This window comes from Hermetia illucens, chromosome 4 (assembly GCF_905115235.1).
Source record: "Hermetia illucens chromosome 4, iHerIll2.2.curated.20191125, whole genome shotgun sequence".
NCBI lineage: Eukaryota > Metazoa > Arthropoda > Insecta > Diptera > Stratiomyidae > Hermetia > Hermetia illucens.
Window position 1 is genome coordinate 135,748,802 of NC_051852.1, and position 25,356 is coordinate 135,774,157.

At 41.6% G+C, this 25,356-nt stretch overlaps 1 protein-coding gene across 3 annotated transcripts; it reads left to right on the plus strand.

Annotated features, from left to right (window-relative positions):
* The first annotated feature begins 14,398 nt into the window (after nucleotides 1-14,398).
* Nucleotides 14,399-23,783, plus strand: LOC119655726 (arylsulfatase B). 3 transcript variants are annotated; one of them, XM_038061763.1, is made up of 9 exons: nucleotides 14,399-14,532; nucleotides 21,665-21,771; nucleotides 21,833-21,992; nucleotides 22,055-22,142; nucleotides 22,195-22,361; nucleotides 22,415-22,636; nucleotides 22,712-23,018; nucleotides 23,127-23,558; nucleotides 23,615-23,783. In XM_038061763.1, the coding sequence occupies exons 2-9, from the start codon at nucleotides 21,679-21,681 to the stop codon at nucleotides 23,775-23,777; spliced, it is 1,632 nt and encodes a 543-aa protein (XP_037917691.1). In that variant the 5' UTR covers nucleotides 14,399-14,532; nucleotides 21,665-21,678; the 3' UTR covers nucleotides 23,778-23,783. The 3 variants fall into 3 exon arrangements, with proteins under 3 accessions (XP_037917691.1, XP_037917688.1, XP_037917690.1); XM_038061760.1 differs by having other exon boundaries at nucleotides 14,422-14,586; XM_038061762.1 differs by lacking the exon at nucleotides 14,399-14,532 and adding an exon at nucleotides 14,957-14,992.
* The last annotated feature ends 1,573 nt before the right edge of the window (nucleotides 23,784-25,356 follow it).

Sequence of the window (25,356 nt, forward strand, 5' to 3'; positions counted from 1 at the left end):
CTTTCATGTTGTTACACCAGCCCATCTCTATTCTTTTATCAAATATTCACGCGTCATCCCATTGCAAATTTCATGAGCTCTGATAGGAGTTCATTTTAATAATGCATGTTCATCACTAGTAACACAAAGAAAAAATCACATATTATTTGAAAAATTATGTAAAATTGCGCCAGATGAGAAACCTCTCTCAGTTTATTAGTCAAATGACTGTATTAACTCTACAAACGAAGAAAACAAATGCGTTAAAGACATTGCATCGAATCAGCGCCTACCCTTACCTTTTTTACGGGCAGAAAAACGAAGATACACTTATGCTTGCATTGTATGCTGTATGTTGAAATATTTCTAGGGCTACAGATCGTGCGCTATAGCGATGGCGCATTCTTCTTGCAGCAGGCAACTTACACAGGACGAGTCGTAAGAAACTAAACACGGTAGCGATATCGGCCAACCCATATAAAAACCTCAACACCTAGTATACATTGCTATATATGGTTACCAATTTCCCTTTTGTGGAGTATACCACGTCAACCACACTTACGCGCCATCGTTTGCGATTACGTAAAATGCGGTTCAGCTCCCTCCACAATTTCTTATGATCCTTGCTCTCTTTCTCTACTGTTCTGCGTCAAATGCCATTGGGACGAACCACCCGTCGGCCATCTTGCGAGAGTGAATTCCACTACATGGCGTAGCCCGGAATGCAATTGTCACCCCTCCCTAATGTATGACCTATTACTGTCACTTTTGCCTTTCAATCACAGCACGTATGAGTGCCAAACCTGTACGCCAACCAAGTTCTTCGTTTGAGATAGTATCAAGCCAACATGATCTAACAATACGACGAAGACAAGTGTTGACGAAGACTTGGAGCTTTTAAGTAACAGTGGGGTTCACTTTCCATATCCTATTCCCATTTACCAACTCAAAAAGAACATTAGCCCAGAACAGTGTCAAACCGTAGCAAATAGAATTAAGAATTTTTCCAGGATTACACTTACCATGTGAAGTCACCGGTCAAACTAAAAATTATAGCCCTGAAAATTCAATTTGTCCCTAAAAACAAGTCGTTTTTACAGTTTTTAAGCACATTTACTCAAATTATTTTTCAAAAACCATTAAACAAGCTTAAATATTTTTTACCCTTATAAACTTCATTTTGACGGACGAGAGAAGTTCTGATCCACAAGCAGTTTCAATGTATTATACAAACAAAATTTCCGGTCGGCAAAGTTCGCTCCACGTCGGCAAGATTCATTCTGATGACAGTTTACGCCATGTCCAATTTGGGTTACTTTTGAATGTAATTAATTTAAATGAATTCGTTTTGAGAACTGCGGAAGGCAACTTAAGTTGCAAGTGCTAATAATTGATATCACTTACATTAGTCCCGTCGCTTCCATTCATAAAATCGAATTAAAGTCCAAGGTATGTGCACTTCTAATTGCATTTAATTGTAAGAATTTCACTACACTAATTGCGTTTACCTGAAGATTATGTGCAATGCCATGATTTTGATTTTTGCGCGGACAATCGACCTGTGTACAAATTTTATGTTATGAAAATCATACAATTAATGCCACTAAGAGTGCACTTACCCTCGACTGAAATTCAATTTTTATAAAGTGACATTAATAATTATCGCAACGCAACGCAACGAAAATAGTGCCTGCCGCAGTTCTCAAAGCGAATTCATTCAAATTAATTATATTCAAAAGTAACAGAGTGGTCAAAGGGTAGTATAGGTCCCAGGGCGAAACGTGGATTGATACCCACGATGGAGCATAAAACCTGGAAAATGTCTGCTAAACCAACACCAACAGCTCTACAACTAAACCCTATCTCCACCTACACGCGGTGACCGCTGGGAGCTCTTTCTTAACGAAAAGCCGCAAGCGGAGAAGGATGAATGGGAGTCTCCCGCGCCTAAAAACCTGACAAATTGTACCAACTAGTCCTCCCGATGAGGGATTCTGTGGAGCTGATAACCCTACACGGAAAACCAAAGTGAGGCAGCCACAGAAGGAGCTTCGGACAGGATGGACTTTAAAATGACGACAACGGAATAACGATTTGTGCATTTTCTCATGGAACGTGCGCTCCCTGTACAGGACGGATGATGCCAAGCAGCTAACCGATACCCTGTCCCAATATACGATGTAACAGCGTTGGAAGAGATGCATTGGACTGGGACCGGTTTCCTAGAGAAGAGCCACTAGACCATATATTATAGTGGCCATCCAGTAAACCATCTGCTCAGAGCAGACTTCTTAGTCAGCCAAAAAATGAAACCTGCTGTTATCGGCTTTGAAGATATAAGCGGACGGCTATGCACCCTGCGTTTGCCTCATAATCGTTCACGCCCCTGTAGAGGAGACTGCAAAGTCGGATAAGGGTACCTTCTACGAGACAGTTGAGCGGACCGACGAAGCCTGTCCCAATTATGATATCGAGATCAGACTTGAAAATTTCAACAGTCAAGTATGTAAGGAGCCCGTATTCAATTCAATACGTCGGCTTCTATAGCTTCCATAGGGATACCAATGATAACGGACTGCGCATTATTCAGTTAGCAGTATCGCACGAAATGATTTTTTGAAGTATCTGGTTTACGCGGAAAGCGGTCCACGAACATACGTGGGCCTCTCCAGACGGGACCACTTTCAACCAAATTGACCACGTGCTGATTGAAGGCCGCCATCTCTCAGCCTTGATGAATGTCAGAACATATGGGTGAGCCAATGTAGCTTCGGATCACTATTTCGTTTACCTAATGCTCCGGGCTCGAATTAGAAGACCCCCTACAATCCTCAGAGACAATCAGGTGAGACTGACTACTGAAGCCATTCACAACAAAGCCCTCCGTAACACCTACAAGGGCAAAGTGGATTCCGCAAAACCACAGCTAATAAATGCCCTGGAGGTGAAGCACCAACAAATGGTCTTCACAACCACCTGAAGAGCATTATCATTGATACGGCCACAAAAATACATGGCCCCAGTCGCAAGAAAAGTCGGAACGGCTGGTTTAACGATGAATGTAAGCTAGCAACGGAACGAAAGAATGCTGCATACCGAGTAATGTTGAATTCTCAACGTGGGCACCTGTAGATACCTACTAAGAACTGCTTCGAAGGAAAAAGTAACTTCACAGACGGAAAAGGGAAGCCTAGGAGAATCAACAGGTCTGTTAACTCGAAAAGTACAAGGGGCAACCGCACTAGGCGCGCAAGTTTTACCAAAAAGTCAGCAGGATGAAGCCTTATACACCTCGATGTTCATCCTGCCAAGACAAAAGGGGAAATCTGATTTCCGACAGAATAGACATATTGGAGCGATGGGTTGAAGTACTGAACAACCAGAACGTCGGCGAGTTGGAGGTCCGGCCAACTGAAGACGACGGACAAATACTGCCACCACCAACTATAGAATGAATAAGCAGTGCAATTCCTCGGCTTAAAAATCATAAGTGGCCAGGAGCCAATGAAATTACAGTCGAATTGGTTATGGAGGAGGCGCCCAACTACACCAAGTGGTTCATCAACTTATGCTCAAGGTGTGGGACAGCGAATCAATGCCTGATGACTGGCAAAGAGGCATTATCTGTCTCATACATAAAAAGGGAGATATCACACAGTGCAGCAATTAGAGAGGTATCACGTTGGTGACTACCATCTTTAAGATATTCTCCACTATCTTGCTAGGCCGGATAGCTCCATATGCCCAGAACATCATTGGCCCATACCAAAGAGGCTTCACTTCAGGCAAATCGACAACGGATCAGATTTTCTCTGTGCGGCAAGCGATGGAAAAACTGTTGGAATATGGGCATCAGTTGAACCATCTATTCATCGACTTTAAAGCCCCTATGGTAGCATAGGTAAAACTGTACATGACCATGAGAGAATTCGGTATCACCAACGAAATTGATAAGTCTGACTAGGCTCACCCTGACTAATGTGCTAGGCCAGATAAAAGCAGCAGGATCACTCTCAAGATCATTCGACATCAACAACGGTCTATGACAAGGAGATGGCCTATCTTACGTCCTCTTTAACCTGGCCCTCGAAAAAGTGATTCGTGATGCTGAGGTAAATGCAAGAGGTACGCTCCTTTTTTAAGTCTACCCAACTACTGGCCTACGCTGACGATATCGACATCATGGGAAGAACCACCCGAGACGTACAAACTGCCTTCATCCAGATCGAGCAGGCGGCGACTGGCGCGAGATCTTGGGCTGCACATCAATGAAAGCAAGACAAAGTATATGGTGGCAACGTCAGCACCAAAAACCAACCAACCAACAACTTCAAACCTCACTGGTCAAACCGGAAGAATAAAGATAGGAGACTACAACTTTGAGACCCTTGATAATTTCTCCTATCTAGGGTCGAAAATCACAACCGATAATAGCTACGATGATGAAATCCGCCCACGGTTTTTGTCAGCCAACAGAGCCTATTTCAGCTTACAAAGACTGTTCCGCTCGAAACGTCTCACCATAGGGTCAAAGCTCTTACTGTACAAGACGATGATCTTGCCAGTCCTCATGTATTCCTCGGAAATTTGGGTTCTTAGCAAGAAAAATTGCGAACTCTTGGCCGCGTTCGAGAGAAGAATCCTCCGAAGAATTTTTGGCCCCCTACATGAGGATGGACGATTCCGTAGGCTACACAATGACGAAATCTATGAGCGATACCATGACCGTCCGGTTGTGGATAAAATCCGGCTCAATAGGTTACGGTGGGCGGGTCACTTAATCTCTATATCTATGGTAGCAAAAGAAGACGAGGTAAATCCTGGCTGTGATGGAGCGATGGCGTAGGCCAGGACGCCAGATAGCTCTAATTTTTTAACCATCTCAGGACTAATCGTTAAGCGGGTGGCAACAACGGTGGGAACGGGGAGAAAGGAGCACAGTTTCTCACGAGGCATGGTCCATAGGGTAGGTTTAATCTGGATAGCTCAACCAATTGTCCTAGCTGCGACGATATCTCGGAGGGCGCACAGCATGTTTTCTTGCATTGTCTTAAATTCTCAGCGGAAAGAAAGTGCCTAAAATTTAATTGGAAGAATGCTTGCGTGCCAGAAGAACTGGAATGGAGAATGGGGCGGACTCAGTGCAAGTACAGATCAGCCGAGAAAAGCGCGGTTGCGAAAAGAAAATTATGGCTTTAGGCTCCACCCCGCAACGATATACCCTGCGATAATTCCACAGGACATAGGACAGAAATTTAGGAGTGAGTTTAGTGGGTGAAAATCTTTGGGAAATTTCTACCGCCGGAGAAAAACCAAACAATAAACCGATTTTAATAAGGCTTTGTTTTCAACAAAACCTTTAGGGGGTCATCCCGTGTGGAGGTCGTTTTTTTTTTTGGTTTTTTTAGAAATTTTTTGTGTCGAACTAGATAAAGATACAAATACGAATTTTTTACCATTTTTGAGCGTGGGTAAAATTTTTTCAACACGATAACATCGCTGATTATTGAAATGCAGAGCAACTTATACACCCATCTCCAAAAAAGGTGTTTTTCTGCTACCACGCTAAAGGGCGCTGTGATCATCCTAAAGAAAAAATGTAAACATTATTGTAACGTGCAGACTTAACCACTGTCCGCAAACTAGGATTATTAAAAAATATTGAAAGCTCAATTTTTGTTGCCTTGTTAAACTTTTTTTTGTAAATTCTGGTATTTTTCAAGCCTTTTTTAAAGAATAAAAGAAAACTACCGAATGAATCGCAATTATCCTAGCTTCCGGACCGTAGAAATATGTTCTGAATAAGTCGTGAAAATTTCAAAGAATTTCGTTGGATAGATTTTGGGCTAAGTGGCAGCCAATTTTCAACAAGCAGTTTCGAGAAAAACACATTGAAAAAGTAGAATGCGATTTGCAACCACAAAATCTTAACTGACCTGCTACACCTAGTCCATGAAACTTAGGTTTCTTGAAGAAACACACGCCTTGGCTTCAATTCTTATAATTTTAGCGAAGTCATTCGAACGCCATTTGGACCGCTAAATACGCGCTTTATTACGGCGGTCAACATAAAACTGGCATGTGATATTTTACCTGTTTGACACTGTAATTTCTGAACAACTTCGAACATCAAAAAATCATTTTAATAATAATAATAATCGTTGGCGCAACAATCCATATTGGATCAGGGCCTTGAAGTGTGTTAGAGCACTTCATTCAAGACCGCAACGGTACACTAGGAGGCAATGTGGTCAGCATTGCGCTCGCCCGAGATTATTACCCTGATTTGACTCAGGTACTCATTCACAGCTGAGTCGACTGGTATCCGACATCAAGTCACGATACAAATCCCACTGCCACCAGCGAGATTTGAACCGTGGCCTTCCGTATGACAACCCAGTGCTCTAACCACTGAGCTATCCGAACATAAAAAAAATCATTTTGCCCATATATTCTACACAATATCTAAATACAATTGATGCCAAAAGAAAATCGATTCCTCGGATCCGACATACGGGATGACCCCCTTAAGGAGACAGACAGACAGATAGTAAACCGATTTTACACGAAATCAACTCTCTAGTTAAGGTCAACTAAAAAGCTACGGGCTCATGGGGATTACCCTTTTCTTCTCCCCTGTTTCTTCACACCTTGGTAGATCTACACTAATTGCTTAATTTCTAAACATTGATGCCATTTTCAATTTCAAAATGAATATGACTCAATACGTTGTATAAGTACGGTATATATGTCAGCATTGTAACTTAAATATAATATAAAATGATTAATTTTGCACGTGAATAATCTTAACCATAATTGATGTGCATCATATTGGCTACTTAATTACTTTGCTGAGAAATTTCAGTGGTTATGACTAATTTTACAGCTTAGTCGAGTAGTGCAAAGCCCCCTTATTTTTGAGAGAAATCTTTATAGAATATCAGCTGTTTCTGTAACCGATCTCTGGGTAAGTTCTTTTGGCTTCCCATGCAACAGTATCTGAATATTATTTTTATATTTTTCTTAGTGTCTTATAATGTTAGAATTGAACGCCGGTATTTTCCTTTCAAGACAAAGAAGAGATACATTTATGAAGATGCATCATCACTTCACAAATAACTTATTCAGAAAAATATTCCATTTATATTTTATTTTCTTACTTTGCTAAACACTTCATTCCTGTCTGCTCGAAATCCAGATATTTCTGGAAAAGTTGTTTCATCAAATCTATCCTAATTTAGTCCAATTAAATCTGTGGGATCTTTGTACTGCAAATCCACATACGACGAAATTCTTACAAAAGAAAACTAATAATTGATGACCACGATTACCTCACCAATTTATTTGGGGTTCTGTCGGAAGTGGACTCAGGTAGCACTTTTGCTATTATACTGTAATAAAGAATCTTTTATCTTTTACCATAGTCTAAATTATTTTCTAAGATTTATAAGACAGTTAAATTTAGTTTTCGGATAGAATTTCTGATGATGTCGAGGCTTTTAGGCAAAACACTGAAACATTGAAAAGGAAAAAATACTGTATTTACTTATTTTTGTACCGAAAGGCAGAATGGCAGATATTTTAATTTTTAAATGATTTGAACAGATTCTCGGTAGATATAAACTCGATTGGAATTACGCGTTCAAGATTCATTGAGTTCATGCTATGCTCTCATTTTCAGTTTTCCAATTTTTAAAAATATCTGCAACTTTCCTTCTCTGCATTTCTGTTTACATTTGGTGGAAAAAAAACTTTTCATGCTCTTCATGACCTTGAAACAGTGGATTAATTACATAAAATGATTAATATCGACCAGCATTGCTTCGACCCCCCTGTTTATAGCTGGCCCAAAGTCTTCCTTAACACGAGGGGGCAACCACGGCCGGAGCAATTTGTGCAATCAAGCTGTTTACACCCGTAGCTCGTGAAATTCACAGTATTTACACCTTTACACGGCATTAGTATAAGTAGTTATATTTTTCCAATCATCAGCGGCACACCTTTACTTCCTTTTCAAATGACCAAACTACTCGTCATCCGGGAAGTTTATTTAAAAACTAACGCAAGGTTTTGCAACTGACGGCATATGGAAGCCTGCACTAAATTTCCAATTCGAATAGTAACAGCGAGTTTAACGCAATTACAGCACCCATACTGGTTTATCGCGCAATGATATTTTCAGTTTTTTGAAATGGATTGCCGCAGAAAAGTGGATTTGTTGGTGAAATTCTTTTGTCGAAATAAGCACAACCAAAGCAAATATGGTTATCAGTTTTGTGGTATGCCACGCATCGGATGTGACTAACATTCGAAGTGAACATTTGTGCAGCCGCAATGTGGGTTATGTTTTCATTTTCACTACCTATTCGGATGTAAATTTGTTTTGATCTATGTTATTTTACTTGGAAGGGTATCCAATATGAAAGGGTTGTCATTTAGAGCTCATTGATGTAACTCACATTCATTTAACCAACTCTAATTTATGAATATATATGCCTACACTATAACTCAGCCTTCCATATGTTGTCAATATTTTTGTACTAATTTTAACTTCCATAATCTCTAACCGGGCTATAAGAGTACTGACCACTACCAACCTTATGTCGTCCATATAACTCACCAAATTGGTCTCCTCCGCAACCAGAAAATCTAGTACGTCACTCTAGATGATCCTATGCAACAGTGAGCCCAGTATGGTACGCAGTGGGACATTTAAGGAACCAAAGTACTCTTTGCATGATTCCAAAACCTTCGTTCTTGCAAGTAGTTATTGACAGTAGGAGAGCAGAGAAATTCGATGGCATGAATGGTTAATCTGGCTTTACGGAAAACATTCCGTCGATCTAAGCTCCTGCATGGACAAGTTGCACGCTACAACTGAAACAAAACCCTTTTTCGATAAGCGTACATATAACCGGTTAATTGCATTCCAGTTCTTGAGCGACGCAAACATCTCCGCAATTAAGTTTTTGGGGCTCCCGCCCTTCCCACTGTCTTTTCCAAGCTCTTCCTTTCCTCCTGAATTCGAAGGAAATGGGGCATGTGTTCCAGATCCAGGTTTAAATGCGATAATGTTGATCCTCACTCTGGCACGAGCAGTCATCTGCTTACGACACTTCGTGATAAGCACTGCGTCCAGTTTGCCCTCCGCGAGTGCGACATTAATATTTTTCAAACAGGCTTTCTTATCAATGATTCGCCGCTAAGTCGCGGATATAATTCAATACCGTGACCTCCCTAGCGACCAAAACGTTGAGGACATCGCTACATATGATGCTCCCTAATAACGTTCACAATGCACACCGTTCGCGTGCTACCAAGGCCCCCTTGCAGCCAAGTAATTGGGTATACAAATCTTCTCCATAGATCTCTTGTTAGGTTCCAATTGGCTGAGATGAATGCACACAGTTACGCATTCTACTGGGAAAAGTAAAATCTCTCTCAACAACAATTCGGGCCAGAAGAACTCGCGCACCGGGTTCAGTTGCTCTAATACCATCCGAAAAGTAAAGTTCGAGTATGGCGGATGCATTAAAACCACTTGATGTCTCTGTTACTGTTCATCAAGGAAGCGGCCTGTCATCACTCGTCTTTGTTCTTGTTATGGACACCGTCCCACGGGACATCCAATGTCCAGCACCCTATTCACGGCTTTATGCAGATGATGTTTTCCTAGCATCTAATAGCAACTTATCCAAAAATGGAATGATCGCCTCATGCAACACGGTCTCAGATTGAATCTAAACAGAACTGCATTTTTGACGACCGATCGCCATGAAACAGGCACAATCACTGTCAGCGGGTATGATCGCCCAGAATTGACTGATTTAAATACCTCTGGTCAAGGCTATCAGCTAATGGAGAACTGCGTTATGAAATTGATTCACGCATTAACGCAACCTGGATGAAGAGGCGTTCCACAACTGGTGTTCCTTGTGATCGACGTATCAATGAACGTCTCAAATCGAAAATTTACCACAATGTCGTCCGTCCTGTCGCTCTCTACGGTTCTGAGTGTTGGCCAACTATAAAAGAAAGTGAACGGCATCTTGCGGTAATGGAGACGAAGATGTTCCGTTGGACTAGTGGCGTGACACGTTTCGATCACATCCCAAATGAAGATATCCGCGATCGATATGGAGTTGCACCGATCGTGGAAAAACTGCGAGACAGACGCTTTCGATGGTATATAGCATAAAGCGAACACCTGCAATTCAAAGAAAAGCTGCGTCGTATGCAGGGACCGTGGCGCGACTGATGAGAACGTTGCGCACACGTCCAGTCTTCAGAGCAGAATTGGAAAGAGCTAGGTCGCGTTCAACATAATCTGCGTTGCCTCGATTCGGTGTTCAGGGATAACGTCTTTTCGTGTCTAATTTACACCGAATGAGACGATCCCGGACTTTCGACGCAGGCCTGATGCTTTGGCGGCAGATCCTGGTCGGGGGTGACTTCAATGCTAGGGCACTTGAATGGGGCATGCTCCACACAGACTCCTGAGGTAAACGAATTCTGGAAATTGCGGCGAAAACAAGACTAGTAGCTCTAAACACCGGATCCGCCCCAACTTTCCGGCGCCCGGGCTGCGAGGGAAGCATTCCAGACGTAACCTTCGCGTCGGGATCACTGGTGTCGCTGGTGGACGGGTGACGAATTCTGGAAGACTTCTCGGCAAGCGACGATCAATACATTGTCTTCGAAGTGGTTGGCACAAACTTTCGCGGCGGTGGCGCTGCAACCGACACTGTCGTAAATTCAGTTATGAGCCTAATAACGATGACATACGGAGCCTTCATGCCCAGGAGGGCATTGCGACGTGGCAAACCTTCTTTATATTGGTGAACAGTGGAAATCACACAGCTCCGAAAGGAGTGTCACAGGCTCCGCCGCTTAACACAACGTCTAAGCGACCGGGAGGAGGCATGTACCATAGTGATAGTGTACAAATCAGCCAAAAGGGGAGTCCGCAGCGCAATAAACAAGAGTAAAGCTTGCTACTGGCAGGATCTGATCGACGAGGTGAATGGGGACCCGTGGGGACTCGGTTACAAACTGGTAACCCGAAAAATCGAGGCTCTTTGGAAACCCTGTTTACTTAATGCCGAGCAAATGGACCACATTGTAAGGGTACTATTCCCTGCGCACCCCGTATGGGGTGATGACGTCGGCGTGGAGAGCGCAGAGGACTGTCCACTTTTCTCTACAAAGGAGTTGGAACAGGCAGTCCTCTCTATGAAAAGCAAGAAGACGCCAGAACCCGATGGTATTCCAGCAGAGGTACACAAACTGGTATTCCAACACCGGCCAGACCTACTGCTCGGCGCATTCAACGCTTGCCTGAAAGAGGGCACTTTCCATGCTCGTTGGAAGGTGGCGAGGTTTGCGCTGATCCACAAAGGGGAAGACGACCCTGAGTTGCCGTCTTCATACCGCCCACTATGTATGCTTGACACTGCTGGAAAAGTGCTCTAAAAAGCCGGACCTCTGGAACGCTACCTATGATAGTTTACTTAAAATCGACATGCCAGAAGAGTCGCGCCTGCTCGGCTATCCAGATGATGTTGAGGCGCTTGTTGCTGGACGCACTGTCGGACAGGCGCAAAACGGACTCGGCATATTGATGCGACGGGTAAGCGAATGGATGACTACTCATGGTTTCAACCTTGCACTGGAAAAAACCGAGGTGGTCATCCTGATAAAAAAAAGAATTCGGAACACACGTCCCATATCGTTCAGCGAGTCGATAATCGAGTCAAAAGCAGCAGTAAAGTACCTCGGGCTGACTCTTAACTCAAAGATGAGCTTTCTTGAGCAAATCAAAGCAGCAACGAACTCGGCTGCGACTGGAGTTTCGACGTTAAGTAGGCTAATGACAAATATTACGGGTCATATGTCTAGCAAGCGACATCTCCTGATGAGCTCAACGCAGTCTGTCCTGCTCTACGGCGCAGAGGTATGGGCTGACGCTCTTGGCAAGGAGGTATATATCATAGTAAACGTCTCGCACAAGTACGGAAACGGGGAGCTTTGCGATTGGCGTCTGCGTACCACACTGTCTCTGAACCGGCCGTGATGGTGATCGCGGGACTGATCCTCGCTGCCCTTCTTGCTAAGGACCTTCAAGCCCTATACAAGCGCAAGGGAGGTGAGCCAACGGAGGTTATTGCTCCTGAAGATCGACAACGTACTCTAGACAAGTGGCAGCTCTCTTGGCAAAATGAAACTAGAGGCAGATGGACTGCGCGGCTCATCGGCAATTTAGGTGCATGGCTGAATCGGAAGCATGGTGGGATTATTTCCGTACCCAATTTTGAAGTGGGCATAGAGGTTTTCAGTTTTACCTGCACAAGATTGAAAAAGCGCGATCTCCGGATTGTGTGTTTTGCAATGGAATTGTGAACGATACCTATCACACTTTTTTTTCTTTTGGAAGGTGGACTGCGGTTCGTCAGCAGTTCTATTTAAACACAGGGGATCTCTCTCCAGACAACATTGTCGAAGAGATGCTGAGGAGTGCTGACAGGCCGTGTTGTCCATTACGTTCGGGTCCTTCTCGTTGCTAAGAAGATAGAGCTCAACTGGTGGAGGAGCCGGATGGCAGGGGTTCCTTGAACTGACAGTTCTCTTCCTCCTATCCCCTCCCGTTGGTGAAAGGAATTCCCTGATTTGAAGGCTCCGGAAGGCGGGAGAGTTCGGGGACTAGCCCGAAGTAATGTGACAAACGGTTCCAGGCTAGCTCTCTGACGATGGGGAGGTGTTTAGTTGACATTCCGATTACGTACCGAATCGGGAGTCCAACACTGTGTGCGTAAATTCATTCACCTTCCCTACCCCAAAAAAAAAAGAAAAACCCCACAATTTGCAGACTGTATGAAACACTCGGAAAAGCGATTGGAAAAGAAAATTCACCTACCTAGCATGATAAAACATCAACAATTCAATTTTTTTCCTTAATTAAATTTAATTGCGAAGAACCTATTCCATTACTAAAAGATCGTTTATTTCTGGCTGAGTCGGCAACGAGTAATTTTTTATGTTCGACTTTATCATTTCAGTCATTTTATATCTTTTTTTTTGTGGTGTTGCACATACGAAAGTTATGCACGAGTATGAAATATAAATTCCGTAATATAATTTCCTCAATACATTATAATTTTTATTGAGGTACAAACAATTTAATTAAACTAAATTGTTTGTACCTTTAATAATGCAATGCATAAAATTTAGTGTTTAGATACAAATAGAGCTGATGTAGCTACCGATGAAGCATATCGCTTGAATTTATAATAATTCAATTTTCTATTATGATTTGAATCAAATAGTTAAATTAAACTTATATATTGAAATCAACAAAACCACATTATTAGTTCCGGAAAAAAATCTTTACCTTGCAGTAATTCAAGTAACGCCTATCTTGCATCACCTATTGTTGGTGGATCCATTGTGATTCGATAGAGGCATATGCAGTCAGTATTCTCTGAAGTCAAAGCACCTGTTCAAAGAATTGCAAATTGAATGGATGCAGTTGATAAATAAAAAAAAAACAACAACGTGGGCATAATTAATTTCAACCTTCAACCTATGAAAAAATAAATGCATACTACCTAAATATGAATATGCCTAGTCTGCCAGTATGGTCACAACTATGTAAACATGTTCATATCTACATATGTGAATATTAAAAAGTATCCACTGTCTGTCTGTCTGTCATATGCAAATTAATTGAAGAAAGTTGGACTTACTAACATATTTTCTCTGGAGAATGCGGACTACGAAATCTTACGCACGCAGCAGATTTTGCATTGAGTTTTAGCAGGAGGAGATGAAAATGATATTTTTTATGCAGATTTTGCTATGCCCTAAAACATAATGGAACTTGTTTTACTTTACGTGAAATGGCATCTTCAACCATATAACATACATAGTGTAAAAGCTATGTCTCCAAAAGATACTTTCATATGGGAACCGCAAAACCTCCCATTGCTCTTCAGCACCCAGTTTCCGTTTATTGGCTTATTAAGTATTTGCAAAAAAGCCTCAGAAGCGTCTGAGTTTACTGGAAAAATTCTTCAGTGAAATTTGGTATCTAATAATGAATATCTAAATTTGGACGCGCCTAATGGGCTCCTACACAAATTATTTTTTATAGAATTATTTGCAAGCAATATCACTCATTACAGAAGCAATATCACTTATTACAGTAATAAACCGGAAATTCAATCAATTGCTCATTATTTATTGATAATTGAGAAGTTATTGGCCTTAACTATTGACCGCATTATCAATGGTGTAGTATCGTCGCTGACAGAAATAGACTTATCAATCGCATTTTATTTGTTATTCAAATTGAGCTCTGCGTATCCAGTTTATGCAAATTGGGGGAGTTTAAGACCACTTGCTTGGAAGTTCTGATAGACTAGATGGTGACGAATTGTTGACACTTTTTGTTCAGCCAAGTTTATATTTACACTTTGGGTTGTCTGACTTGGCTTTGCCGAGCTTCGGTGTCGGCTTAGTTTATTATCAACTATCAAAACGGTTGGTCGTACTGGAGTAAGTGCTTTCACGAGAAGTTTTAAAGTTGGTTGATTGGTGCATTAATTGAACGTAAGCCTAAACTACTTCAACGAATATCATATTTGTACGATACGAGTGTATATCGTTTGTTGGTTTATTTATGAATGTATTTTGTCTGCTATGTGTCATAGTGTCGAAGCCATTTAATCTACTTCGCTTGTTTGCCTATTATCACTTGTCGTTTTTGTGAAATTCTCACCCAAGTGGTTTCAACATATTGAACTATTCTTAGAAGTGTTAGTTTTCTAGAGAATTTTTACACTTGTGCATTCAAAAGCAAGTGTCGCTTGAATGAAGAATTGAGAAATAATAATAAAAAAACACTTAAGTAGGAGCTATCAGTATAAATAATATTTTTCTGATGGATATGCGTTGCGGTAATTTTAATACTATAATGTTGAAAGCATTGCTCCCAGATTATTCTCATTTCGTCCCGGTATGTGAAAATTACTGTTATATCATTCTTCTATTCATAAACTGCAAAAGATAGAGAGTAAACACCAAATTACGTGTTTATTTTTCTATCACTAAAAACAACATTTATTAAGTATTTTGTTTTCCAGAAATCTATCCCCACTCTCCCATGAATTAATCCCTAATTATTTTTTTAATAAAAAATAAAAAAAAATTGCAATCTCCTACCCTTCCACTAGCTAGAAATTAACAAATATTTTATTTTCAGTATTGAACTATAGTTTCTCCCTTTGGATCAACCATAAGGAAGAAAACCATGGACCCCAAGGGACCTTACCCACCTTTGCAAACCTCACTATCATTCAGTTGATCTTCTTACATTTTTTCCTCTTTGCGTGGGAAAAGACGCAAATGGGTTTGACCTATATATAGTAACACAAAGAAAGTTGGTGTATGCTGTTCCATTCGTTCCCCATTGTCCCGTTCACATCTTCTTCTCCTGTGGGAAACCTTATTAAAATCGGTTCATTATCTGTCTACCTGTCATCGTTGGAAGCTGGAAAAGTCCAAAACCTACCGCGTGTTCCGAAATACGGTTACGTAAACCTTCAATTACCCCCTGACATTGTCATTATGATATTATGTAGCTGAGCAAGATCCATTACAAACTGCTGCTTGTATTGTTATTTATCTGTTTCTTACGAAGCTCCTTCTTCTGCGCACTGTGAATGACCTTCATCAATTTTACCGGTTCTTCAAGCCATTTCTCAAGCTGCTGTGACAGATAACAATAGTGTCTCGGCGACAGGTTACCCTTCCGCCATTATCTTCCTAAAGTCCACCATAAAACATCTAGGATAATTCTCTGGAGCGTCTTTTAGATGAATCGTCCGATCTCTTTTGCCACTCCAGAGTAGATTCAGTCCGTGCTAATTGCTGAAGAGCAACCCTGCTTTGATCTAAGTTGCGATCATTCGCCGGTCCTCATAACTTTTTCAAATCTCCAACTGAATCTACGAATCTGACTGCAAAGAAAACTGATTGGCTTGAAAACATCTCTTCGCATTTAAAAGCAAATGCGCCCTTGAAATCAAACATCGAACTCGAACAGGCTGTACATTATTCCACTGAAGTATTAACATCAACTACCCTGCATGCAACACCGAAGTCCCAGTCTGCAGCTGCATTTGAGTGGACATTTGTCCCATTAGTGCCTAGCACGTAATATATGCATATATTATGTAAGAATATCCACTTTCGCGCGATACTGACAATCAAAGTCTTGGCTTTGCACAGAAGCGACAACTTTGAAATATTATAACTTTGCGACGATTTCCACCAAACTTGGCAGCATCATGCTCTATGTTATACCTTATAGTGCTGCATTTCCTGATTCTAGGATGAACTTAAAGGAGGTTTTGTAATCTTCTTCTTCTTTTTCTTCAGCCTGTGTCCCATTCACAAGCGGGGCCGCTCCTCGCGATCGGTTTCGCCATTTGGCTCTATCAAATGCCTGATCTGGATTCAATCTCAAGGCGTTTAAATCCCCATCCCATCGGCCGGCCTTTTGGTCGCTTAACATCGACTTCGATGTTCACATCAATCTTGGCAAGTAAATTCTCGTTAGCGCGAATTATGTGACCATACCATCGAAGACGCAACTCTCACAGTTTTCCCACGATCGACCCCATATCGATCGCAAATATCCTCATTTTGGATGTCATCAAAACGTGTCACGCCACTAGTGCAACGCAAAATCTTCGTCTCCATTACCGCAAGACGCCGTTCATTGCCTTTAATATTCGGCCAACACTGAGAACCATAGAGAGCGACAGAACGGACTACATTGCGGTAAATTTTTGATTTAAGACGTTTGTTGATACGCCGATCACGAAGAACACCAGTTGTGGAACGCCACCTTATCCAGGTTGCGTTAGTGCATGAAGCAATTCCACAGCGCAGTTCTCTATTGGCTTACAGCGTTCACCCAAAGCAGGGCAGGTCGCTGCCACTGACAGCGATTGTGTCTGTTTCATGGGGATCCCGTCAAAAATTCAGTTTTATTCAAATTCAATCTGAGGCCGTGTTGCATGAGGCGATCAGAATGATGTAAATCACTGTATATGTGAGCGTTCCCCCCTTTCCTCTGAATTTGGTATCAATCGCTATAACCGTTTCCGAGAAAAATGCGTGTCACAGACAAACAGACGGACAGAGAGACTGACAGTTTGTTCATCCATCGCGCTAGACCTGCCTTACAGCAAAGCAGGAACCTCCACGGATAGAACTCTCCGTGTCACACAAAGCATATCTAAAGCATCGATGCCTAGGAGATACTCATTCCCTACTAGAAGACCCATGGAGTACTGACACCTTCCAGCTTGCCCTGAATATGACGCCGATTCCACCAGTCGCCAGGGACGACCTGGTGGAGATCTGCAGTTGAATAGGCGACAACAAAGCCACCAGTCGCCAGGGACGAGCTGGTGGAGATCTGCAGTTGAATAGGCGACAACAAAGCACCACATCTGGACAACATACCGAATAAGGCCCTCAAACTTGCCGTCAAATGTAGACCGGATATGTTCACGGAGTTGTTCGAAGCTTGCATGATCGAGGGTGTCTTTCCTGAAGCTGGTGCTGCTGCCTAAAGTTAAGACCCATGTGTATTCTAGACACTACGGGGAAAATGTTGTAACGGGTAATTTATAATAGATTACTCCCGGTCGTCGAGAGTCCAAAAGGCCTTTCAGATCGGCAGTACCGGTTCCTTGAAGCCAGATCAACGATTGATGCCATCAAAATGTTTACTGACCTGGCGGAAAATGCAATTCACGGAAGGGGTTGTACCAGCAAATATAGCAAGGTGGTGACCGTTGATCTGAGGAATGCTTTCAACTTGGCCAATTGGAACCTTATTCGAAAGTCTCTGGCGACGGCTGGTGTTCCTACGCTGCTATTGCTACTTGCAAGAGCGGATGCTCTGGTATAATACCGATGCTGGACCCAAGGAATACATTGTCGCCGCGGGTGTCCCACAGGGTTCTGTACTGGGCCCACTACTGTAGGACACCATGTATTATAATGTGCTTAACCTTCCGGCTCCGGAGGAGGCTACGGTGGTGGGTTACGATGACGACATATCTCTGGTTTTAGTGGCAAAGCATCTCGAAAAATTCGAGTTATACTCAAGCGAAGCAATCAGTGTTGTTAAGTCTTGGTTAGAGAGTGTTGGCCTGGCACTTGCGGAGGAAAAGACGGAAGCAGTCCTCATCACTAAGCACCGCAAGAGAAATGACACCTGCATTAATATTGGAAATCGTATCATCACTTCCAAGCCGGCCATCAAATACTTGAGGTGATGATAGACGGAAATCTCAATTTTAAGCAGCTCTTAGAGCATATTTGCAAAAAAGCATCCACCATAAGTAGGACTCTGGCGAGGATGACGCCGAACGTAGGAGGACCGCGGCATACTTGCAGACTGCTCATAGCCAGGGTAGTGAGTTCTATCTTACTGCAATCGTAGTTTGGGGAAAGCGCTGCATGTTTTAGGTAATGCGCGTAAACTGAGTGCGGTCTACAGAAGAACAGCTTCTTGGATGTGTTCCGCCTTCAGGACCGTTTCAGATGATGCAGCATTCGTCATCTCGGAAATGATGTCTATTGACATTCTAGCAACCGAGATTATGAACATATATAACACAAGGTCCATTTCTCCTTTATCGTAGGAAAAAAGCCAAAAGGGAGAAGTCCGTAAGCATATGGTAGCAGCGATTAGAACAAATCAGAAAAAGGTCGTTGGACTTACAGGTTGATCCCTTCCATCGGGGAGTGGCTGGAGAGAAAGCATAGAGGAATTAATTATAATCTTACCCAGTTTCTCATCGGTCATGGAGGATACCATCATTACCTGTACAGGTTTAAATTGGACACCTCACCTAATTGCCCAAACTACGACGGGGCAGGATCCAGCTTACGTATTCTTCCAATGACCTCGGTTCATGGAAGAAAGGAGGAACCCAGAGAAAACTCTAGGTGAAGTGCTACCATCAGTTTGCCAGAAGGATTGGGATCTGATCAATTCCATGATCGCCAGCAATCCAGAATAAACTGCGAAAAGCAGAAAAAGTGAGGAAGACGCGGTTACGAACCCCGCGGGTAAACAGAAGGAGGCCTAGCAAAATTAAGCTAAGTAGACGCCCCGTGATGTAATACCTAAAGTTGCTTCCACGGAGTAAAGGGCGGGATGGAGTCGAAGGTGGTTTTATTGGCTAAAAATTCAACACTCTGGCGTACCCAGGTCTTTTGAAGATGCTCACCTCCTTATAGAGACAGAGAGACAGTAAACTGATTTTAATAAGGTTTTGTTTTACACAAAATCTTAAAAACGACGACTAAGGCGTGAATAGCATCCGTTTAGACCGCCAAATCCGAAAAGAATCTGAACATAAGGATCTGAAGTGCTTCCTAACAATTCCCTGAAATCTGGCATATTTTCCGGTGTAAATCCCAAACCACTATCTATTTATTTTGATCCTATCCTGCAGACACCCGTCGTGCATATCATACAATCTACGTTATGAAAATAAAACTTTGACTGAGCGACTCCTAACTCTGCAACCAAATACTGTAAAGCGCGCTGAATGAAGATATTTTTCGACATTGTGACAATTTAAGGCAGCACACGGTTTTGCCCAGCAGGTGAAGAAGCTCAATTGGCCAATCCTGCGCGAATTCCCAACAAGATTTTCGGACGGCAGTTGAGCCAAAAGCGACCACGGCACGAACTGTCGACATTAAATGGATCTCCACTCAGATACCCATACAGCTAGATCCCAGCACTTGCATGCGAAATATTTCCCATTAGTCGAAAACGAGCGTTATAAATGCATTTCGTAATATGCAACATGATTAAATCTATGGCAAACAACAACAAAAACAGTTAATGATCGTTTTCGAGCATTAGAAAGTTTATATATTAACATGGAAATATTTAATTGAATTCTAGGGTTTTGTAAGAAAGAAGGTTAAAGAATTTTGGATTAAAACTGTAAGTTATTATTTTAAAGTTAATGATTAAAATAAGTGGATGCTGGGATGAGAAATATGACATCGAAACGAGGGAAATGGAGGTGATTAGGGATAACTCCCTAATTGGAGAAAGTGCTGGGGGGGTACGTGAGTACCTGCCGTGAAGGCTTAATCCCACGGTCCTCTTCGGACACGGATTGATTTTTTGACCACAATCAGAGCCCCGCCATGCAAGCACAGCGGTCTTGGTTTATACTGAGTGCAGGCTCAGCATTCATACCAGTGGATGCGGGGCCTATCTAACACATCTGCCGCAACTAAGGGGTACGGCGCCCGAGTTGTACAGCGCAACTCCACGCTTGAGCTCCGAAGAGCTCTGCCCGCTATGTAGGCATAACCACAACCACCATGAAACTCCCACTAGGGGGCCAACCGCAAATAACCGGGCCGAGAACACATCCTCCAGGAATTCTCCTGGAGCATATGCTCTCAGAGGGCCATCCCGGTTCCCATGGTACCGATAACCTCCGGTGAGGCTTCGTGGCAGAGCCACTTCAGATGAGTTCCTTGCAGACACGGGTCTGATCACCCTCCTCGAGTACGTGGGGACGGAACTCTCCCTAATTGGAGAGAAGGAAATATGTTGCTGAAATGAAATAAATATCTCATCTACTCGTCACAGGGCAAAGAGAACGAAACGGTGCTAATGTTGAGAAGCCATGTACACCTACCTTTATGACCTACAAATTACCTTAGATTAAGGGGAGAAGGCCACCGCAATTCCTTAACTTGGCGAGCGAAATTTTACTCTTCCACCGGTGTAAAGTTGAAAATGCAAACTTAACCATAATGACATGAAATGAAAAACCATTTTGAGGGCCGTAAATTCACGGCTCCGAGCTTCCATTAGTGTCGAAAAGGAGAAGCGCCTTCGCCCCCTTCCATATTCAACCTCCACCTATTTTTACTTTATTTTAAAGAGGATAGTACCAACTACACTGCCTCAAACCCTGCTCCTTTTATTTGTGCTTGAGACAATAGTTTAATTACTACTTCAGCAAATTATTTCAACCCATTTTTCCAATATAACCAACCAAATAATATAGCATTGAAAGTTGAGGAAGAATGTTAGACTCTAGGGGTGTTCTGCGAAGAATTGAAGAATTGACGATGTACTGGGAAGAACTAAAGAGTTGACCAAGAACCGACAGTGATTATTTGCTATTCCCCTCAGGGATTAGATACATACAAATATCTTAATATATTTGAAAGAAGAAGAAATTTATAAAGTGAATAATTTTCGGTTAAACTAGCTTCGATCTAAAAGTCATCGGACATTTATCTAAAAAACTACTCCCCCTCCTAGCTCCGAATTTTATTACAGCTATTTATAAAGTATTTAGAAAATTAAAGGCGACCGCAGAATTCACACTGAAACAAGACGAGTTACGTCATTTCGCAAAAATCGAAAACATATCTTGAACCTTCTTATCTTATCATTAAGAAAGAACTTTTAATGGGCTCTCAGTCAAATCACTAGGAGGTTTGCCAGAAGGCTTCTATTGAAGTGTTTAATCTTTTAATTGTTATTTCAAGAACACTTGTTTCAGTTGTAGCCAGGAAAGATAAAAAAAATATTTTTCTTTTTCTTTTATTGTAGAAATATCACTTCCCATGATTATATCATATTTCCTTTTAATATGCATCCATGTTTCATTGGCCGCTACAAAACGGCCTCACATCATTTTCATTCTAGCTGATGATTTGGTAAGGACACTTATTTATACGCAACATTTCCAAACAACTTACAGCAACTTCGTATTTGCAGGGTTTCAACGATTTAGGATTTCATGGTTCCGCGCAGATTCCAACCCCCAATATTGATGCATTAGCCTACTCCGGAATCATTTTGAATCGTTACTATGTCAACCCAATTTGTACACCATCAAGATCGGCCTTAATGACTGGGAAGTATCCAATCCATACAGGTAACTTGCTCTAGGTGATCATTAAAAAGGATTACAGTATGACCTTAGTTTTGTCCTGGAAGGAATGCAGCATACCGTGCTATATGGCGCTGAACCTCGTGGCTTACCTTTAACGGAAAAAATTCTGCCTGAATACTTGAACGAACTTGGGTAGGTTAACCAATGTCTGGTACCAAAAATATTTCTTAATCTAAACGCACAGATACTCATCACATATTGCCGGAAAATGGCACTTGGGTCACTACAAATTGATATATACCCCGCTTTATCGAGGGTTCAAGTCACACGTCGGCTTTTGGACTGGACATCATGATTACTTTGACCACACCGCAGCGGAGTTTGGAACTTGGGGGTTTGATATTCGCAGCGGTATAGAGAAGAATGTATGGAAAGAATTAACTTATTTACTAGTTGTATTATAGGCGTTGACGTCCCGCTGAACCTTCATGGGGTCTACACTACCGACCTTGTTACGACGGAATCCTTGAGAGTCATCAATGACCACAATACAACTGACCCGCTTTTTCTGTACGTCGCACACGCTGCAGTGCATTCCGGCAATCCTTATAATCCTCTGCCAGCCCCTGATTCCACAGTTGCCAGCATGTTCCACATAAATGATTATAGTCGACGAAAATATGCTGGTAATTTAGGACAAATTACGAAGTCATAAGTAACTCTGAATGTATTTATATCATAGTTTTATCTGATGATTTTAGCGATGCTCTCAAAAATGGACGATTCAGTGGGTGCCATTGTCCATGCTCTGGAAAAGAGGAATATGCTTAAAGATTCCATAATTATATTCAGTACAGATAATGGTGGTCCTGCGGCTGGATTTAATTTGAATCATGCATCAAATTGGCCATTGAGAGGTGTGAAAAACACCCTCTGGGAGGGAGGCGTACGTGGAGCAGGTCTAATTTGGAGCCCACTTTTAAACGAATCTAAGCGAGTTTCGGATCAAATGATTCAAATTGCGGATTGGTTACCAACACTATATGAAGCCGCCGGGGGTGATTTAGGGTAATTTATTTTATTATTATATATAATGTATCTATTCCGGTGGTCGCATGTATACGTATGTTGATTTAATTTTCCATGAGTTGCAACGTCACATGTTATCCTTTTCAGAAACTTGAACAAATCATTAGACGGTATCAGTGCTTGGAAGCAACTCTCTTCAAACAACCAGTCGAGGAGGGAAGAAATTCTTCACAACATTGACGATATTTATGGTAGCGCATCGTTGACAGTAGGCGACTGGAAACTCATGAAAGGCACAAATTACAACGGTGAATGGGACGGCTGGTATGGTCCTTCAGGACTACGGAATGCTTCCGACTATGATATCGATTCCATCAAAAAGAGTGCTGCAGGAAAGGCACTTGCAAAACTAGGATTAATGCCATCTAATGAAAAGATAGAGTCTTTGCGTACGAAAGCCACAGTAGAATGCACTCTATCTGAAAGTTTAATAGAAGGAATACCATGCAAGCCCTTGGAACAACCTTGTTTATTCAATGTAAAGGAAGATCCTTGTGAACAAGTGAATTTGGCTAAAACGTATGTCTTCAATTGCTGTGTAAAGTATTCTTATTTTAATAGATTTTCATTCACAGGTACCCACAAATTCTTGAGAAACTTTTAGAAAAATTAGCTAGATATAATGAATCTGTAGTTCCACCCTCTAATAAACCGCAAGATCCATCGGGTGATCCAAAATATTGGGATAATATCTGGTCAAATTTCGGAGACTATATATATGATGATAAAGAAAGTTGAATACTTGTCTTTTTGTTTTATTTTTAAAGTCAGACCCGTATTCTATTGCAGTGAAATAAAGAAGGGAAACGAACCGAAAGCCAATTAAGTTGAAAAGATTTAGCACGGGAAAACATTCTTTGTTAGATACGTCAATTACCAAACTGATTGTATCTACAATACTTAATAGTACGTTTTTTGCTTAGATTTTATTCAGAGAAAGAGAGGAAGTCGCAGCTCTAGCACTCAGAACCTTTATAAAGCCGATTGTTCTATCCACTAAAGTTGTTTATTCAACAATATCTCTTTTGTAATGTTCTCAGTTTTTTACAAACCTGAGAATGTCTTCCAGACGTAGGGATTGCGCAGATTCTCCGTTGAAGAATACTTTCCAATATCTAGTTTTTTCCATTTGGTTGTTTAAGGAGAAGTGACCCGTAAAACGCACTACTAAAGTTTTCATGTCCCTCTTTTTAGGAAACAGTTAAAAAACCGCTATAGAGGTCTCGAATTCAAATTTTCGCCTGTTGGTAAGTATTCATATATATTCATTTGGCTGCGTGGGTCTTTACAACGTTGTGGTTCAGAGTAGACTTGACAGTGGATGGCCTAGCATCAAATACTGGCTATGGTCTCACCGTTGTAGAGCCAAACCCTTGGTAGACACCAGTCTGTCAACATCCGTATTACCATCGTTGTCCGAGTGCCCTGACGCGTTCAGTCAACGGAATTTCATTAGTAACTGATGGAAACTCATCTAGGTTGATATGGTGTTGCTATTTAGTGGTGGTAACGCTACTCGACCCGACTCTGTCCGCCATTTTTGTCGGAGACATTTTCCTGCTGCCTATAACATGGCATATATCTACGCCTGGAATATACTCATCATTTTTACAAGGGAAACATTCAGCTCCGTAATCCGATATTCCGAAAATACTACTGTAACTTGACTGTGTTTCCTAACTGACTCGTCAGTGAGGATTATTATGGCTGTAATCCAAAAAGATTGGATTTTTGGAGAAATTACGACAGAGTATGTCTCTTATTTATTTTTTTATTTAACTCAAATATATTAAAAATGAAGAATTAAAAAAAATGGGCCGATTACAGAATAAAATTATAGTGCGAAACCCTTTTAAGATTTTGTGTAAAACAAAACCTTACTAAAATCGATTTACTGTCTGTCCGTCACAGACGTTATTCTCAGTGACGGTTATAGCGAGTGACACTAAATTTGGTGGAAAGTTGGGAACTGTGAACGCTCACGCATATAGTGAGTTACATCCTTTTTCATCGCCTCTTTAACGGACCCATTCTCAGAAACTGCTCAACTGAAAAATCTGAAAAAAATCAATAGGCCACCACTATATGATGCCTAGGCTCCGAAATACTCTCCATGCCGATATCTGTACAAATAAAGTTAATAGTAGTATATTACTATAATTTTTAGTAATTGGCTGCAAAACCCCCATTAAGTTCATTCTAGCGCCACGGAATTTTGCAGTAAGCTATAACATTATCCTAACAAGTTTGGTGAAAATCGCACTATTACTAACAAGGCTATAATAGGTTAAAGTTGTCGCTTCTTTGCAAATTTAAA